This window comes from Indicator indicator, chromosome 16 (assembly GCF_027791375.1).
Source record: "Indicator indicator isolate 239-I01 chromosome 16, UM_Iind_1.1, whole genome shotgun sequence".
Taxonomy (NCBI): domain Eukaryota; kingdom Metazoa; phylum Chordata; class Aves; order Piciformes; family Indicatoridae; genus Indicator; species Indicator indicator.
This window is the reverse complement of record NC_072025.1, coordinates 13,476,750-13,493,105: the sequence shown is the minus strand read 5'-3', so window position 1 is coordinate 13,493,105 and position 16,356 is coordinate 13,476,750. Positions and strand designations below refer to the sequence as shown.

At 61.6% G+C, this 16,356-nt stretch overlaps 1 protein-coding gene across 1 annotated transcript; it reads right to left on the bottom strand.

Annotated features, from left to right (window-relative positions):
- Positions 1–3,547: 3,547 nt before the first annotated feature.
- On the bottom strand, positions 3,548–15,399 carry FURIN (furin, paired basic amino acid cleaving enzyme). The gene is made up of 15 exons (XM_054388394.1): positions 15,205–15,399; positions 11,048–11,146; positions 10,331–10,426; positions 9,715–9,843; positions 9,372–9,448; positions 8,931–9,019; positions 8,556–8,728; positions 7,427–7,639; positions 7,018–7,118; positions 6,778–6,881; positions 6,507–6,624; positions 4,973–5,152; positions 4,744–4,868; positions 4,213–4,329; positions 3,548–4,130 (listed from the first exon to the last, which is right to left on the bottom strand). Exons 1-15 carry the CDS (start codon positions 15,382–15,384, stop codon positions 3,562–3,564), a joined length of 2,370 nt encoding a protein of 789 aa, XP_054244369.1. The 5' UTR covers positions 15,385–15,399; the 3' UTR covers positions 3,548–3,561.
- Positions 15,400–16,356: the final 957 nt, after the last annotated feature.

The window sequence follows — 16,356 nt, the reverse complement described above, 5'->3', positions numbered from 1 at the left end:
GGCACAACATGTCATAGCATGGCACACCTGGTGGCTGCCAGTGCCCTGGGCACAGGCCCCAGGAAGCACACCAGCAGTGCCGAGTGACACCAGTTCCCACCCAGAGTCACCACAGGCCTCCTGCCCCATTTGGTGCCTGCCCAGGTGAGAATTTGAGAGCTGCCACATGTTACCAGGGGCCCAGTCACCCACCAGCTGGTCACCTGGTAACTGGCCCAGACCCCAAGGGGTCCTGACTGCTGGGGGGCACCTTGAGGCTCCCCTTTGCCATATTCAGCTGCCCAGAGCACTCTGCACTCATTGCTGATGCTCTCTGGCATTGCCAGTGCCAGGCTCCCTGGAAACAGTCATTTCTGTGGCAAGTTTGAGGGTGAGAGCAGCTCCACCAGCACCAGCTCTGCAGCTTGCCGTGGTGTGCTGCAGATACCAGCCTGCCTCCAGCCCCGCTGCCTCAGCACCTGCCCAAGAACAGTTTGATTTTCTGCCCAAGCTGTGGGTGCCACTGGCAGCATCCCCAAGGCCCCACCAGTCCCAGGGACATTGACAGCACTGGCACAAGCTCAGCAAGAGTTTTGCAAGCAGGGCTGCAGGGCTGCTTCTCCCCACTCCCCATCTTTCCAGCATCCCAGCATCTCCTGTGCAGCACAGGTCCCTTCCACGCCTACCCCAGGCCACACTGGGGGCACTGGGCACCTCTGGCAGGAGGCATATGAGCCTGGAGGCTGCCCCCTCCATTGTGCCAGACTGGCCAGGACCATATTGCAAGGCTCAGGGTACAGCAGTGGGTGCAGCAGCTCTCCTTCCCTGGAAGGCTCTGCTGCTGCCTGCATCAGGAAGGTTGCAGTGTGTCAAACCACAGATCACCCAGTTTCACATCCTCTATACACCCTCCTGCAGCCAGCAGAGCCTGGGGAGGGTGCAGCCTCTGTCTGCTCCCTGACCAGTGCCCTCACTGCAGCACCCACTGATACAGCCCACCTGTGGCACCCAGCTGCAAGATGCCAGCTTGGCTGCACAGCTCCCAGCTGAGGGGCAGTGGGGACCTGTCTCCACGCAGCCTCAGGAGAAAAGGAATAGTGTGCTGGGCAGCATCTACTCCGTGGGGAACTTGCAGCTGATCACAGGAGCCACCATGGCTGCAGGTACAGCGAGGTCGAGGGGCTCTGCAGGGAAGAGCTCCTTTGAGAGTGAGCACAGACACTGCTGGGGGCTCAGGCACCCGCGAGGAATCTGGTGGGGCTGGGGTGGGCTCTGCCTGAGGCTTGGATATGGTATGAGCAGGTTGCAGGTCCAATCTGGCCGTGCCTGCCCCTGGGCATTGTGCTGTGGCTGTAGGGCAGCACTGGACATGGGGGCTCAGCCAGCGCCTGGGCTGCAGTGGAGGGCTCAGCCCCTGCTTTGGCTTGCACTCCCCTCCCTTCACTACAGCCAGGCCCCAGATTAGCTCTCCTCGCTGTGGGTTCCTGATAAGCAGCTGCTCAGGTGAGGAGGCTGGGCCCTGGGTGCTGAGTCCCCACCACATCCCCAAACAGCAGCGCCTGCCCAGCTCTAGCTCCTGCCTGCAGTTGTGCAGGGCAGCCTCTAGCTCTGGGGTTCTCTGCACCTCTCAAACCACAGAAGCCCAGATTGGTCTGGGGTACCTTCAAAGCTCATCCAGTCTAAATGCCCTGCAGTCAGCAGGGACATCTGCAACTAGAACAGGTTGCTCAGATCCCCAAACCTGCAATGGCTCCAGAGTGGGGCATCTCCCACCATTCTGGGCACCCCTGGCCAGGCTCTCACCACCCTCCGTGTCAAACATTTCTCCCTTCTCTCCCTCTTTTAGTTCAAGCCATCACCCCTTGTCCTGTCACAACAGGCCCTGCTCAAAAGTCTTGTCTTCAGCTTTCTGATGAGCCCTTTTCAGCACTGAAAAGCTACCAAAAGGTCTCCCTGGAGCCTTCCAGGCAGAACAATCCCAACTCTCTCAGCCTGGCTTCAGCAGAGGGCTTTCAGCCCTCCCATCATTTTGATAATATTTTGTGGTCCTTGGGTGCATAAAAAGAGGCATCTTGGGATGCTTCTCTATTGTGTCCGGGGACTACAGGGGACAGAGCAGATAAAGTTCAGCAAGGTGCCCCTGCCCTGACTGCAGGTAGGGGTGCAGGCAGGACACCAAGCACAACCCCAGATCGTCTCCTGCAGCTGCACAACCAATCTGGGCACCTCACAGTGTCAGCACAGGGCAGCAGCTGTCAGCCTGGCACTCTCCTGCCCTAAGGCCATGCTGCCCGCCCTGTCCTCGGGCAGTGGCACACAGAGCAGAGGCAGTGGGGCTGGTTTGCATAGTTCTGAACATTTAATAACTCAGTCTCTCTAGCGTTATATCCACATCCATTAAATTAAAAACAGGCTCAGGAGGCAGCTCCTGGCTGATTAAATTACAAGAAAAAAATTACTGTGCACCAAAAAGTTATTATAGAAAAATAGTCCTGTGGCCCCCAGCCAGTGGCTCCACCCATGGCAAGCCGGGGCTGGCACTGGCACGGGGCAGGTGGGAGCCCATGCCATGGCCCCGGTGTGCAGTGGTGGACGGCGAAGGGGCTCGCGGCACCAGCCCCCAGCCCGCGGGGAAGGGGCAGCGAGGGCAGGGGCTCCAGCGGGGAGCAGAAAGGATTGTCACCAAGTGGGGGCAAGGCACATCAGGGGGCAGGGGCCTCAGGGGCACCGGGCTCTGCCCAGCACAGGCAGGGTGCAAGCAGAGCTGGGGCGGTGCTGGCATCAATGCCGCTCAACTGCCCCAGCCAGCATTGGGCACAGCCCTGCCCAGGAGCAAAACACGACGGACCCAGAGCAGGGGTCTGTGCAAGGGGTCCCTGCCCACACTGGGAGCTGAGCCCTGGGCACAGGGAAGGCGCTGCCCAGCCCCACACTCTTTGGGGCAGGGGGGCTCCTGGCCACATGACAGGCAGCCACAACTGCAGGCAGTGGGCAAGCAGGCAGCAGAGGCTCAGGCCTGGCCATTATTGCTGTGGAAGGGCACGGTGGGAGGCGACAGGCCCTCAGGAGACGGCAGGGAGCTGGGACCCAGTGGGTCAAGCCAGGGATGAGGGCAGGTGCCAACAGCAGCAAGAGCAGGGGAACACCATGCCACAGGTTGGGCTCAGAAGTACCCCTGCCCTGGCCAGCCCAGCCTGAGCAATGATAGCCCAGGGACCCCACGCGCTGTCCAACCCGGCAGCTTGTGTGACCCCTGGCAGCACCCACCCACCTGGGGCAGGGAACACAGCTGCCAGCACAGGGCCCGTGAGCATGAGAGATCCCGTTGCCATCAAACACCCCAGCAGGGGGTGCAGGGTAGACACAGGGCCAAGAGAAATGGTGCCAGACTGGGATGGTGCTGAGCTGGGAACGGGACCCGGCAGCCCAGGCCAGGGCTGAGGGACAGTGTGCCAGTGGGTGAGGAGCCCCGGGGCCGCTGCGGTGCGGGAAGAGAACGGGGGCAGAGTCCGGGGCCCCTCAGCCTCACCTGCCCCAGCCCCGCAGTGCTAGGCAGGGAGGAGGGAGGGGCAGGAGGGCTCATCAAAGGGCACTTTGGTCTCTGATGAAGGCAGTCCTCTCATTGTGGACCTCGTACTCCTCACCGTCCGATTCCGAGGGGCCCTCTTCCTGCCAGATGTCAGAGGGCAGCCCCTTGTAGGAGATGATTCCGCTGTCCAGGGCGTAGACCTTCACGCCCCGCAGGCTGAAGCCAGAGCGTGCCTGCAGCACCAGGAAGATGGTGACAAAGATGACAACGATAAGGACGCAGCTGAGACTGGCGATGAGGACAGGCAGGTTGGCCGGAGCAGAGGCCTCTGACAATCCCTCGCCATCTGCCAGGGCAGGGGACGCACGGCTGCTCTGTGTCTGGTGGGAGCAGGAGAGGTCCAGGCTGCTGAAGTGGGAGTGCGCGGGGCAGGTCAGGCACTGGTTGGGGCCTGGCCCGGCACAGGTGGCACAGGATGGGTGGCAGGGCAGGCAGAGGTGGGGCGTGATGGGCTCCACACTGTTCTCCAGCTCGTAGTGCGTGCTCTGGATGCCAGGCGCAAAGCCGGGTGGGCAGCGCTTCAGACAGCTCTTCTGGTGCAGGTAGTAGCCCTCCTCACAGACTGTGGGAAAGCAGGGTCAGTGCAGCCAGGGGGCTGCCCACATCCCCTGTGCCCATCCCCTCCCCATCAGCCCCACACTCACCCACGCAAGTCTGGCTGGGGGTCAGGGTCTTGCAGCCGCTGCTCTCCAGCTGGTTGGAGAGGCTGGGGGAATCAGTGGCCGTCCCATACAGCACAAGGGTGAACTTGGTCAGAGTGCCTGCAACAACACAGGGGTGAGAAACAACCAGGCAGGGTGAGGGCCACCAACATGGGAAGAGGACCACCAAGGGATGATGGGCATTTGCACTGTTCCCCACCATGGGCTGTCAGAAGACAGCAGGACTGTGTCCACCACCTGGAATTGTCCCAGATAGGATCATGCCCCTGTGCAGGGCTGATCATAGGGTAGGGAGTGGCAAGATCAGCTGGCACAGGGGACATCTGCTGCCCCAGAGCAGCTGTATCCCCTCCCTGTTTACTCAGCTCCAGCCCCTCCCCAGTAAGGTCACCATAAAGCATCCAAGTGTCACTGGTGCCTTTGCTCAGGGGGACACCAAGCACCTACTCTGCTCCCACTCCCACCTCGGGCTTGGAGACAAACGCGGAGGAGGTAAGGCCAGCCCAACCTTACCATAGTTGTTGGCATCACTGGTGTTCTCAATCTCCAGCACCCACTCTCCAGAGGGGTCCTCATCCCACGAGTGCGTCGTCATGAAGGCCCAGTCATTGAAGCCATCAGCTGAGAAGTCATGAGGTCTGGCAGAGGGCAGGGCGAGGGGTGAGTGCCAGCCTCCTGCAGACCCACTCGTGCCAGCCCAGGCCTGGGGCTGCTCCAGGGCAGCCAGCAGCTGGGCACATACCTGGCAGCCAGAAGGGTGGAGCGGGTGCCCATGGGGCTGACCAGGTGGATGGCCAGGTCCCCACGCCGGTTGTAGGACAGTGTCAGGCGCGCTTGTGCGTGCTCCAGCCGGCTGATGTAGTTGGCCTTCCCCAGGCAGGCATCCACCTTCCGCCGCACCTCCAGGCGCTTCCCAATGTCCCTGCCCAGCACAGGCAGGAGTGAGCCCAGGCCCAGCCCCGGGGCATGCTTTGAGCTGACCCAGACCCTACTCCCTACTGTGGAGATGTACAGCTGCCCTGGGTGCTGCATTGTGCCCCAGGGTAGCTGGAGCAGGAGGTGATGCCACAGTTGCTGGTGACACCTCATCCCCATGCATTGACTGGGACAGAGATCGTCCCTTTGTACTGGGGCACCATTGAGGAGACAAGGAGGTTGAGGGGAGACCTTCTGGCTCTCTACAACTCCCTGAAAGGAGCTTGGAGACAGATAGGGGTTTGTCTCTTCTCCCACAAGTGAGAAGATGAGAGGAAATGGCCTCAAGTTGCCCTAGGGCAGGTTTAGGTTGGACATGAGGAACAATGTCTTGCCCAGAAGGGGTGTCAAGGCCTGGCCCAGGCTTCCCAGGGCAGTGGTGGAGTCTCCATCCCTGGAGGGGTTTCAAAGCCAGGGAGATGTGGTGCTGAGGGACATGGTTTGGTGGTGACCTGGCAGTGTTGGGGTAACAGTTGGATTCCATGAGCTTGGAGGTCTCTTTTAACCCAAGCAATTCTGTGATTCTGGTCTCTCCTGGGACAGGATGCAAACAGCTGTCACCTGCCCCGGGTGTGGTGGAGTTTGCTCTGCCAAGCACACACAGCCCTGTGCCACCTCCCTAGCCCCTGCTCTGTGCCAGTCCTGAACAAACTCTTTCTTTGCCTGCAGCCAGACCAACTACACCCTGCATGATAGGGCCAACGGAGGGACAGGCATCATCATCTCCATCCCACTCCTTGTCCATGACTACCCTGGTGCCAGTGCAGAATGCTGGTCACAAGGAGCACCTCCTCTGGGCATTGCTGGGTCCCGGGGAAGCAGGGCAGGGCAGTGAGCACAGCCCTGCTCACTCCATGCCCAGAGACACACATCCACCCCCACCCCGACAGCCCCAGGGGTGCGTCCTGGCTGCACATGAGGCTTGTCACATGCTGCAGTGCGGCAGCAGCGGCCAAGCAGTGTCAAAGGAGTCTCTGTCTGCCCCTGAAAGCCCCTCTGTGTGGGGATGACTGGTGCTGGCTGCTCTCAAACCACAGCGCCTGGCCTGCCTGTACCCCCATGGTGCCCAGATGGGCCCCAGCAGAGGCAGGCAGGCCCAGCGGCTGACATCAGCACTGGACAGTGGCTGAAGGAAGCTTTCCTGACTCTCCTCAAGCTTTGGCAGGAACATGACCTAAGGTCTTAGAGGTAGCGCTCAGGCCCAGAGATCCTCCCTGCTTCCCACCCTGGGCCCAGAGGCACTCAGCCTCCTGCAAGGGGCACATGTTGGGTGATGCCCTCCTGGGCTCACCAGCCCTTACTTTGGCTCTGTCAGGACGTCGATGACGCACTTCCTCTGAGGTCCCACTGTGGTCCAGTTCTTGGCCAGGCTCACCATGGCCCCAGCATCCAGCAGGCCATAGCCGTAGGAATGGCTGACTGTGGACAGAGATGGGATCAGCACTGCTCCTAGGGGTCCCCACTAGGGGACATATGCTTGGCCACACCACACAGTGCACTGGGGCGCTCTGCCCCAGCGCCCCCACGACTAGCAGCAATAGGAGCCCCATGTCCATCCTGGCAGCCTGGTACCTTTGCGGCCAACACCATTGGTAACCCAGTCATTGGCATTGAGGTGAGCTGGCTTCGATGTCTGCACCACCAAGTGCTGCATGTCCCGCCAGGTCAGGTTCTTGCTGCAGGGGGGATACAAGCCTCAGGCACCAGCACCCAGCTCCTCCCAGCCCCAGCCACATCTGTGCCAGGGTGCAGGTGCCTCCCAGGACCTGCACAGGTACCACCAGCCCAGCCCAGCCCCATGCCTGCACTTACTTGGCTTCCAGGGCAAGGGCGATGATGCCAGCAGCCAGGGGCGCAGAGGCTGATGTCCCTGTGTGCGACTCAGTGCATTTCTGTCTGAGGTCAGTCGTCACCTGGGAGGGAGCGATGCGGTAGGAGGTGCCATAGGCACCAGCCACACCCAGCAGCCAGCTCTGGAGCTGTATTCCCAGGAAGGAGGGGCAAGGCGGATCCACTGCTCCCAGCACAGCTCCCAGATTTTCTCCAGAAACTCTAAGCCCAGAGACTGAGCCATGGAAGCAACCCAGGGAGCTGCAGCACGGCAGAGTGGGGCCAGCACAGCTCCAGAATCGTGGTCCACTCAGCTGCCAAAGGGATGCCCATGGTGGCCACAGCTCACAGCACATCCCACCCCCGTGAGCCCCCAGGCAGCCCAACTCACGATCTGCTTCTCGTTCTGGTTGCCGCTGCTGTAGGTGGTGGCGAGGGTGGAGGAGCAGGCCTCGCTGTACCAGGGCACGTTGCCGTACTGCGTGGTGCTGCTGATGGACAGGGTGTAGATGCTGTTGGTGTAACCGTCACAGTTGCAGCTGTCGTGCTCACGGCCACCGTTCCCGGATGCCCAGACAAAGATGGAGCCCAGCCCCCCTCGGCCCTAGCAACAGAGGTAGGGTGAGGACCAGCACTGGTGTCAGCCAGCGTCAGCCGTGCTGCTGCAGGGCCAGGAGCCCCAGGCTGGAGACAGAATGAAAGGATGATGCCAACTCGAGGGCTCCTGCAGCCTGAGTAGGAAAAGACTGAGCAGATGCAGCTCGGACAACAGGATGTCACTGGTCACAGCCTGCTGGCTTGAGCACCAGCTGCCATCCCTCACTGCCACCATGCCTGCAAGGGGTGTCAGGGCACCTCCGCAGAGGGTGCCCCAACTGGCAAGGCACTGGGTGGCAGGAGGCCCTGCCAAAGGAGTACTTCCAGCAGCGGATGTCTTTCTGCCCTGGGAAATCACCCAGGCTGACTGCCTGTGAGGCATCTGCAGCTATCCAGCAATGCTGCGGGGGCTCAGCACAGCAGTGCCAACCAGCAGCTCAGCATCCAAAAGCCACAGCTCAGCAAGCAGCACATGTGGTACCCACAGTGAGAGGGTTCTCCAGGGCGCCCTGCACTGCACACACATTTCTCCATGCAGGGAACCTCAGAACGTGGGGCACAGCTAACCACAGCAATGCCAAGGCACTGATGGCACATGGGGAGAGTGGGGGAGGTCAGGCAGAGGGAGTGAGGGTAAGCAGCTGGCATGAAACCAGGCAGGAACCACCTGAGGGATTTGGAGAGTGAGAAGAGCCCATCCCAGTGTGGGGCTGCACATCAGCCCACAGAGCAGGGAAGACAAGGCTGCTTGGAGAGGTGAGATAAGCCCTGGCATGGGAGGAGCCATGACTCAGAGCTGTGGCACAAGAAGAACAGGAAAAACCAACTGAGCCTGATTCTGGAGATGGCCTGGGAGAGCACGGGAGAGCCAGGGGAAGGGGTGGGAGCTCAGCCGGTGCTTCCTGGCATGCTCTCCTGCTCACCTGGCTGACCCCTCGGAAGAAAGCCTCCTCTGCCAGCCGGGCCGGGCCATCCACGGTCTTGCCATCATCCTCGGGGCCCCAGCTGGCACTGTAGATGTGGATGTGGTTGGGGTTGAGGCCCAGGGAATGGGCCTCCACAGCATCAGTCACCTCCCCATCCAGCATGCGCACACCTAGGGCCAGAGAGCAGAGGTCACGGGCTGCCAGATGGGACACGGCAGCAGCACTGCCGAGAGCCCTCTGCCCCCCACTGCCACCTCGTGTCTCAGGCCAAGGCTGGTCAGCAGCACTGACCCCCTGGTGCAGCCCACTCCTCCAGCACCCACAGAGCCCAGCACAGGCTCTGCTCTAGGGGCAGGGCAGGGTGGCACCCACCTCCAATCCTGGCATTATAGGCGACGCCGACACCGCAGATGCCGTTGTTTGCCACAGCAGCCACTTCCCCGGCGCAGCGCGTGCCATGTCTACAGCCAAAGAGGACCACGGGTGCTCAAACAGGGCACAAGGAGCACAGGCTGCAGGGACCAGGGCCCATGCTGCCTCCCACCTCTTCCCAACCAGGTGGCCAACAAAGGCCCCACAGGGTTCCTCCATCTGCCCTCCTGCTCCAAGCAGGGACTAAACAGGCATGGGACAGCCAGAAGGGATGCTGCTCACATCAGGAAGGGAGGCAGCAGGTCTCTCCATGGGGCAGAAGAGTGCCACCACCCCGCAACCTCCCACAGTACATGAGCACTGGCACTGCCACCGCATCCCTGCTGGGCTTTGTGTCACCCTCATCTGCTTTGTCACCCTTGCCGGTACTACCTGCCTCACCTGTTGTCATTCATCTGTGTGTAGCGGGGCTGTGGGTCTGGGTCCTGGTCATTGACGTCAAAGCTCGCCCCTGGATCCTGGAAGGCAGATCTGGTAGTTAGAAACCATCTACACTGGCCACCGAGTCCTGCCAAGTCCCACCAAGCCTCACCAGCTGTGCGCCATGGCCCTGAGGTTGGGGTAAACAGGGTGGGCAGGCTCCAGTCCCACCTCCATCACTTTCCTCCATGTCCCATCACAGGCACAAACCCTATGCCACATAGCTGCAGGGCTGTGCTGCACAGTCGCAGCCACTGGACAGGCTCCTGTGGCACACCCCCCTGCAGCATCACCCTGCACTTACATAGTTACCCTCCAGGTCAGGGTGATTCTTCTCAATGCCATCATCCAGGATGGACACCACGATGCCCTTGCCTGTGTAGCCCTGCTCCCAGGCCTGGCGCACGTTCAGGTCCCTCTGGTTCGTGTTGTACTGTCAAAAGAAGCCATGGCAGTAAGAGCTGTGCCCAAAGCCCTGCCAACCTGGCTGTAAGGACAGATGAGAGGCAGCCTTCACCCTGCTCCACTGTGGCACAGGGATGCAGAAACCCCAGGGGACCTGGGTACAGTGCTGAGTACAGCTGGCCAAGAAATCCACTATGAAAGAAGGCTGAGCCCAGACTGTGCTTAGGCCCCAGCAGTGTAGCTCCTTCAGAGACCAGGCCTGTGTCCAATCTTGATGACACAGATGGGCACAGATTCCACTCCTGGCCCAGTCAAAGGGCTGACCACCCAAGCCCAATCCCAGGTTCTCCCCAGCATGGCCTCTTTCTTGGGGTGTGCTCAGACATACAGCACTGGGTAGCTGCCTCTGGTCTTCCTCCTCCTCCTCCCCCTGAACAGCTTGGCTGCCAGCAGCAGCCACTCCTCAGGTGCCACACCTGTGTCCCCAGAGTTCATGCCACTGCCACCACACTCACCAGGTACCACTGCTGCGGGAACTTGGGGTCTGTGGGCTCTATGAAAACATCTCTCTTGGTCCTGCGCTTTGCCACCTGCTGCTCCAGCCACCGCACCTGGGCACAGACAGGGCATGGGGCTCCCCACTGCACCCCAGCAGCTCCTCCTGCCCCCACTGCCAGCAGCCTGCCCAGAGGGGCTCTGCCTGGGGAGCTCGCAGGCAGCCCTATGCTGGCAGAGCCACTGCAGCACCCAGACTGTCCCTCCCGGCTTCTCATGCCCAGCTGTGTGCCAGGGCAGCTGCACTCCAGTGGAGCACGCAGGTCGGGGCACAGAGTTCTGCTGAGCCATGGACTGCCAAGAGCCTGCCAGCCACCACTGCCGCACACCCCCTGTGCTGCCAGCGTGTCAGGGCCCTGGGCTAGAGCCAGGGGACAGATCGCAGCAGTCCTGTCACACTGCCACAGTGGGATCTGGCAGTGCCCTGCGCACCTTGTACTGCATACCAGCCCTCCAGGGAGCAGAGGCTGCCTCGTGTCGTGGCATCACAGCAGCCCACAGAATGGTGACGCCGTCTCCACCAACCCCCTGCCCTTGCTGGCTACAGGCCTCAATGCCAGGTGACAGCTCGAGGCAGCTCAGCCCTGTGATGTGCCCAGTGCTGGCTCACATGGCAACACAAAGTGCCCAGGAACAAAGCCAGGCCCTGCCTACCCTCTGTACCCCACTGCACCTACCTGTGGTTCCCTGGCCAAGCGGCTGTGCCAGGGCTGGTGTGGTGAGAGGGAGCGCTTCACCACGCCGCGGTGCCGGAAGTGGTAATAGTCACCAAAGATCTGCACGGGAGGAAGGAGCGGGATGGGCAGGAGAGCTCAGTCTGCCCAAGCCCCCCCTGCACCCTCAAAGACAGTCCTAAGCCCTGGGGCTGCCAGGGGCAGGCTGGGCTCCCCACTCCAGGGTGGCTTATGGGGCAGCACCCCCTGCCAGAGTTGGGGCAGCTTGTGACAAGGTAGCTGGGGAGATCTTGGAGCTACAACGACACAGCCTCTGCCCAACCCAACCTGCCCACATGGCAGCGTGTCCCAAACTATCTGAGAAAGCTGCTGCCCTGGCTGGGAAGCAGCAGAGAGACAGGCCTTGGAGAGACACAGACCTCAGGAGACAAACCACTGCCCCATCTCCTGGAGTGAGCTGGCACCCCCTGCTACTGGGGAGAGGGCAGACAGGAGTCAGGTCCAGACTCTGACAGCTGGGTGACCCCAGCCAGGGCAGGGAGGGTGTGAACCAGCCTCTGCCCCTCAAATAAGGGCATGTGCAGGAACCCAGAACCCTGACAGAGAACCCACCCAGAACCCATCTCTACCTGGGGCACAGCCAGCTCCAGCAGAGTGAGTGAGGGGCTCATGGGCACCCAACCCCAGCCGAGGAGCCATGGCCCCAGCTCAGCTCCCAGCACACAAGGCTAGGGCAGGCCAGGGCTCCAGGAGGCCACGCAGTTGGTTATTTTTAAACCCCAAACACTCTTCAGTGCCATCATTTCCTGATCCCCTCCTTCGTGTCCTGGAGGCTGGCCTGGCCTTGCCACCCAGGGCCTCCAGCCCAGCAGCCTGCCTGGACTAGGGATAAGGGGCTGAGCACCTATCCTGGCCCGCTGGAAGTGACAAAGCCTGGGCAGGGGCTGCAGGCAGGGCTGTGAGGGCTGTTGGAACACAAGGGAGACAACACCTTGCCCTCTGCCACCCCAGGCTGCCACAGAACAGTGTGGCTGTGGTTAATGCATCCCCAAAAGCTTATCAGAGCTCTGCAGATGTGCCACCACTCTGGTCAGCCAGAAGGAGCAGGGGGAAAGGTGCAGCCAGCAGAGCAGCACCCTCAGCCACAGGGCAGCAAATCTGGGCTGCAGTTCTTCATGGCCTGCACTTCATCCCAACGCCCCTCCGTGCTCTGTGGGGCAAGGGAAATGCATCCCAGCACTCAGAGCTGGACCTGTGCCACCCTTTTTGGGGGGCACTGTGTACTGGCAGACCAAGCCCATGTCTGCCAAAAGGCAACTGCTCTGCTCCACTGGGCTCTCTCCCTGGCACAGCTTCCTGTGTACCCACTGCTCCATGGGCAGGAAGGGGAAGAGATTCAACCCATGGCAGCCCGGCACTGGTGGCACAGCATGGCAGGAGCCAAACATCTGGGGGTCAGGACTGGTATCCATGGCTCCCATCACAGGGGAGCAGGGCACTCACAGCACACCAGTACACACCAGCACACACCAGATCCCAAGAAAGGGGCAATGCACCCAGCAGCCCGCTCAGGACCCCTCTCTTCTCTGTTGCATCAGGCCATGGTGGTGACAAGCCTGTGGCAGGGGAAAACACAGCATGCCAACCAACTCCATGCCATGCCAGCTGGAGCTGTCCAGGGAACCACACCAGCTCCCCAGGCCATGATGCTGGGAATGTGGGGCTGCACTCCCCCACACCAGTGGCAGCTGTACCCTGCTCCTGCCCAGGGCCAGCAGAGGAAAGGTCGGGATTCATGGCACAGGCAGCTGGAGCCCTGGCACAGCCAGCTGCAGAGTTGCAGCCATCCAGCACTACCAGTCACTGAGGACAGACCTGGACATGTCGCTGTGGCACCCCACGTGCCCCCAGTAAAGCCTGGGCTCAGAGCACTTGGGGAGGTGCCAAGCCTCTGTGCTGGGCTGGCAGAAGGGAAGGTGAGCTGCGGGCTCGCTGCCCTTGCCCAGCACCACTCACCCCTGGGGGGTGAGGACAGAGCCCCAGTTGTTCCAGTAGGCAGATTGTAGCTCTGCCTGCTCATCCTCACGGATTAGGGCTCTCAGACACCCAGTGGCAACCAGGAGGTGGCCAACCCACACATTCCAGCCTAATCCCTGCAGGCCCTGTCCTCAGCAAGGGCAAAGCCATCCCCAGCCCCCTCCACCCCTAGGGTGGGCAGTGCTGATCCCACAGATATTGGTGTCAGCTCAGACCTTCTGACCCAACCTCCTGCCATGACTCAGGGAGAGCCACCTGGGCCAGCCACAGAACTGACACACTCCCACCCACGTCCCCAGGATCAGGGTGATGCACTGGGCAGCAGCAGAGGCTGGCAGGAAGCACTCCACCTCAGGCTGCTGCTGTGGCCACTCAGCCCAGGGGTCCTGCCAGCACAGCCCAAGGCAGGCACCAGCAACCAAGACCTTCTCCTGGGGTCCCTATGCTATGTACTTCCTCTACACCAGCCCCAGCAGCACGAAACACCATGCTCCTGCTCCACTGCCACATCTGTCCCCCTCCTCTGCATGGTCCTTCGGGTCCCCTTCAAGGCCATTGGCACCAGAGGCAAGTCCTGGCACCTCTCTGCTGTCCCAGGGGCCTGCCTCCCTGCCCCAGCTCAGCAGGGAGCACACCAGGACAGAACAGTCTCCGAGGACAGTGTCCAGACCCCGTGCTGAGGCCAGAATCCTCTCAGAGAAGGACCCTGGGGACCTCTCACTGGGGCACTGCCAGAAGCACCCAGCCCCTCCTTCCAGCCTGACTGCCACATCCTGTCCCAGCCCTGCACACCCCCTGAGAAGAGCAGCCCAGGAACCTCATGGCTTCTTCCAGCCCTGCTCATCCCATTGGGCCCACAGCCCCTCTGTGGGCTGCCCAGGTCAGCCAAGCCCCATCCTGCAGAACAGACACTGGGATGGGCTCCAGAACGAGAGCAAACTTTTCCAGGCCCACAGCCCCTGCTGCAGCCCATGGGGCTCTGCCTGCAGGTGCTGCCCTGCTGGGTGAGAGGTATCAGGCTCCAGTCGCAGAGCCAATGTGGGCACTGCTGGGCAAAACTGGTACAGAGCCTCCACAGCTGGCAGGGACAGACCCTGAAGAGGTCTGGGGTCCCCCACAGAGCCAGGGGCCCCTGCACAGCACCCCTGAGCTGGTGGAGCATAGTACACCTTGGCCCCAGCAGCCATACCTGGGACCCAGCACCACAGCACAATGAGAAGTGCTGCTGGGAGCAGGCTAATGGCCTCAGCAGAAACCTGCCCCAACAGAACACCACCTGGGCCACTATCTTGGTCCCTTCTGCATGGCAGCAGCCCTGGCCTGGCATGTTCTTTGCCCTGAGATCAGCTCTAAGACACTGGTGTGCAGACAGCACCTGCATGAAGCCACCCCATCCATTGTCCCTGCAGTGCAGACTCCCTCAGTGTGGTCTGGCCCCAGCCCCCTGCTGGGGGCTCCTGCTTCATCATGAATCCCAGGGGACTCGTGCCTCCCTGTCTCAGAGCTCTGTGTGCCCACCTCCCCATGTGGGGATGCAGCTGGGTGGCAGGACAGGGTACACCCTGGCCTCAGCAGCAGCACCCTCCCTGCCTGCAGCATGCGGCAAGCTTCCAACACCGGTTGTGCAATTTCCTCTGGGATTTCACCCCTCGCTCCCTTCCTGGAAAGCCAGTCCAGCCTGACAGTAGCACCCTACTCTTGGGGCAACAGAGTCCTGGGCATGCCAGCAGCCCAGCCAAGGCTGGCAGAGACACACAGGCTCTGGCACCAGTGCCAGCCTCACCTTCCCAGAGCAGCACCAAGGGACAGTGCTAAGCCAGGCCTGTGCTGAATACCCTTGGCCCATGCCTTGGTCATGGCAGCCATGCTGGTGCCAGCTCCACTGACAATGCCACCACACACTGCCAAACAGGGCACACTACCCTGTACATAGCACAGGGAAGAAAAAGCCCCATGAAGCAGCCTGCCCCCAGAGCTGAGGTAGCAGGCATTCTCCTGCAACACCAGCAGGAGGAATTATAGGCCTGCAAGAAGCAGCCTGCCACCAGAGAGAGGTCCTGCCCACAGCACCACCCTGGCAGCAGGAGCCTGCTCCCACAGGGAGAAGGAAGTGGGGGACTTACCGGGCCCAGGTTGAGGAATCCATGCTTCCTGGCCAGCCTGTCAGCCTCCTGGGGCCCAGCAGGGACAAGCACGGCCCAGGTGTTGGTGTAAATACGCTGGGCCAGCACCTCCTGGGCCAGGAGAGCGAGGGCAACCACCAGCGTGCAGAGCAGGAGCAGCGAGCAGGGCCTCAGATCCATCAGAGTATCAGCGTTCCTCCGGCTGGGCAGCAGCAGGGTCCCGTCCCACAGGCGGCGGGTCCAGCGCTGTCAGTGTCCCGACGTACGACGGCCACTCTGCTCCACTGGCCCCTGCTCAGCCCAAGCCAGCATGGGGACGAGCCCACAGCAGCCAGACCGGAGGGTGGCAGCGGGCACAGCCCGTGCGGGACAGCAGCGCAGTCTGTGGAGAGAGAGAAGAGTGGTCAGGCCCCGGGGCACCACTCCTCAGACCAGGAAGGGCAGGCTCCGAGGAGCTGAGCCACCGCTCCAGCGCTGGGCTCGGGGGCCTTGGCACCCAGCACCCGCTGCCTGCCGTGGTTCACGGTCAGACGGACAGGATGGGGGCTGTGGAGCCATGGTAGTGGCTGGTGAACGTCTCAGCATGCCTGCTCCACACAGCTGCTGTTTGCCTTCCCTGTTGCCCAATGTGTACTCACAAACAAGGGCAACAAACTGGGAGGGGGGAGGCCAGGCGAGAGGAGCCATGACGCCTGCTGCCACAGTCTGCAGCGGACAGGAGCCCCTTTGTCAGCCGGGACAAGCCAATCTGGGCACGGAGCTGGGAGCAACCAGAGTGGGAAGCCTCCAGTCCTCAGGGGAGAGCAGAGGAGATGCTCTGTTTGTGACCCCAGTGAAACAAGAGTGGATGGAGGAAAGTCAGGGAGACCCCCAGACCCCGGCATCCCCCCAGTCAAGGATTGAGCAGGCAGGGCCTAGCAGCAGTGCACAGCGTTGAGCTGCCTGTCACCGTCAGCAGCACAGCTTTGCCCTTCCTCCAGAGCACAACATGGTGACACCGGTGTGACTCATCCTCACAACAAAAACCAGCACGCAGAGCAGGGAAAGGGGCACACCGTCACCCCCCGCACGCAACCAGGGACGTTCAGGGATGCCTGGGGACAACTTGCACCATGTGGGAGGTAAAACACAAGAAACTGGGAAGGCAGATGA

Excerpts from the sequence above, each read along its gene's own strand:
- FURIN (XM_054388394.1), bottom strand. The coding sequence starts at position 15,384 with ATGGATCTGAGGCCCTGCTCGCTGCTCCTGCTCTGCACGCTGGTGGTT. Across the intron at positions 7,119-7,426 it reads ACCAGAACGAGAAGCAGATC|GTGACGACTGACCTCAGACA; the intron begins GTGAGTTGGGCT and ends GCTCCCTCCCAG. Across the intron at positions 5,153-6,506 it reads GACGTCCTGACAGAGCCAAA|GGACATTGGGAAGCGCCTGG; the intron begins GTAAGGGCTGGT and ends TGTGCTGGGCAG.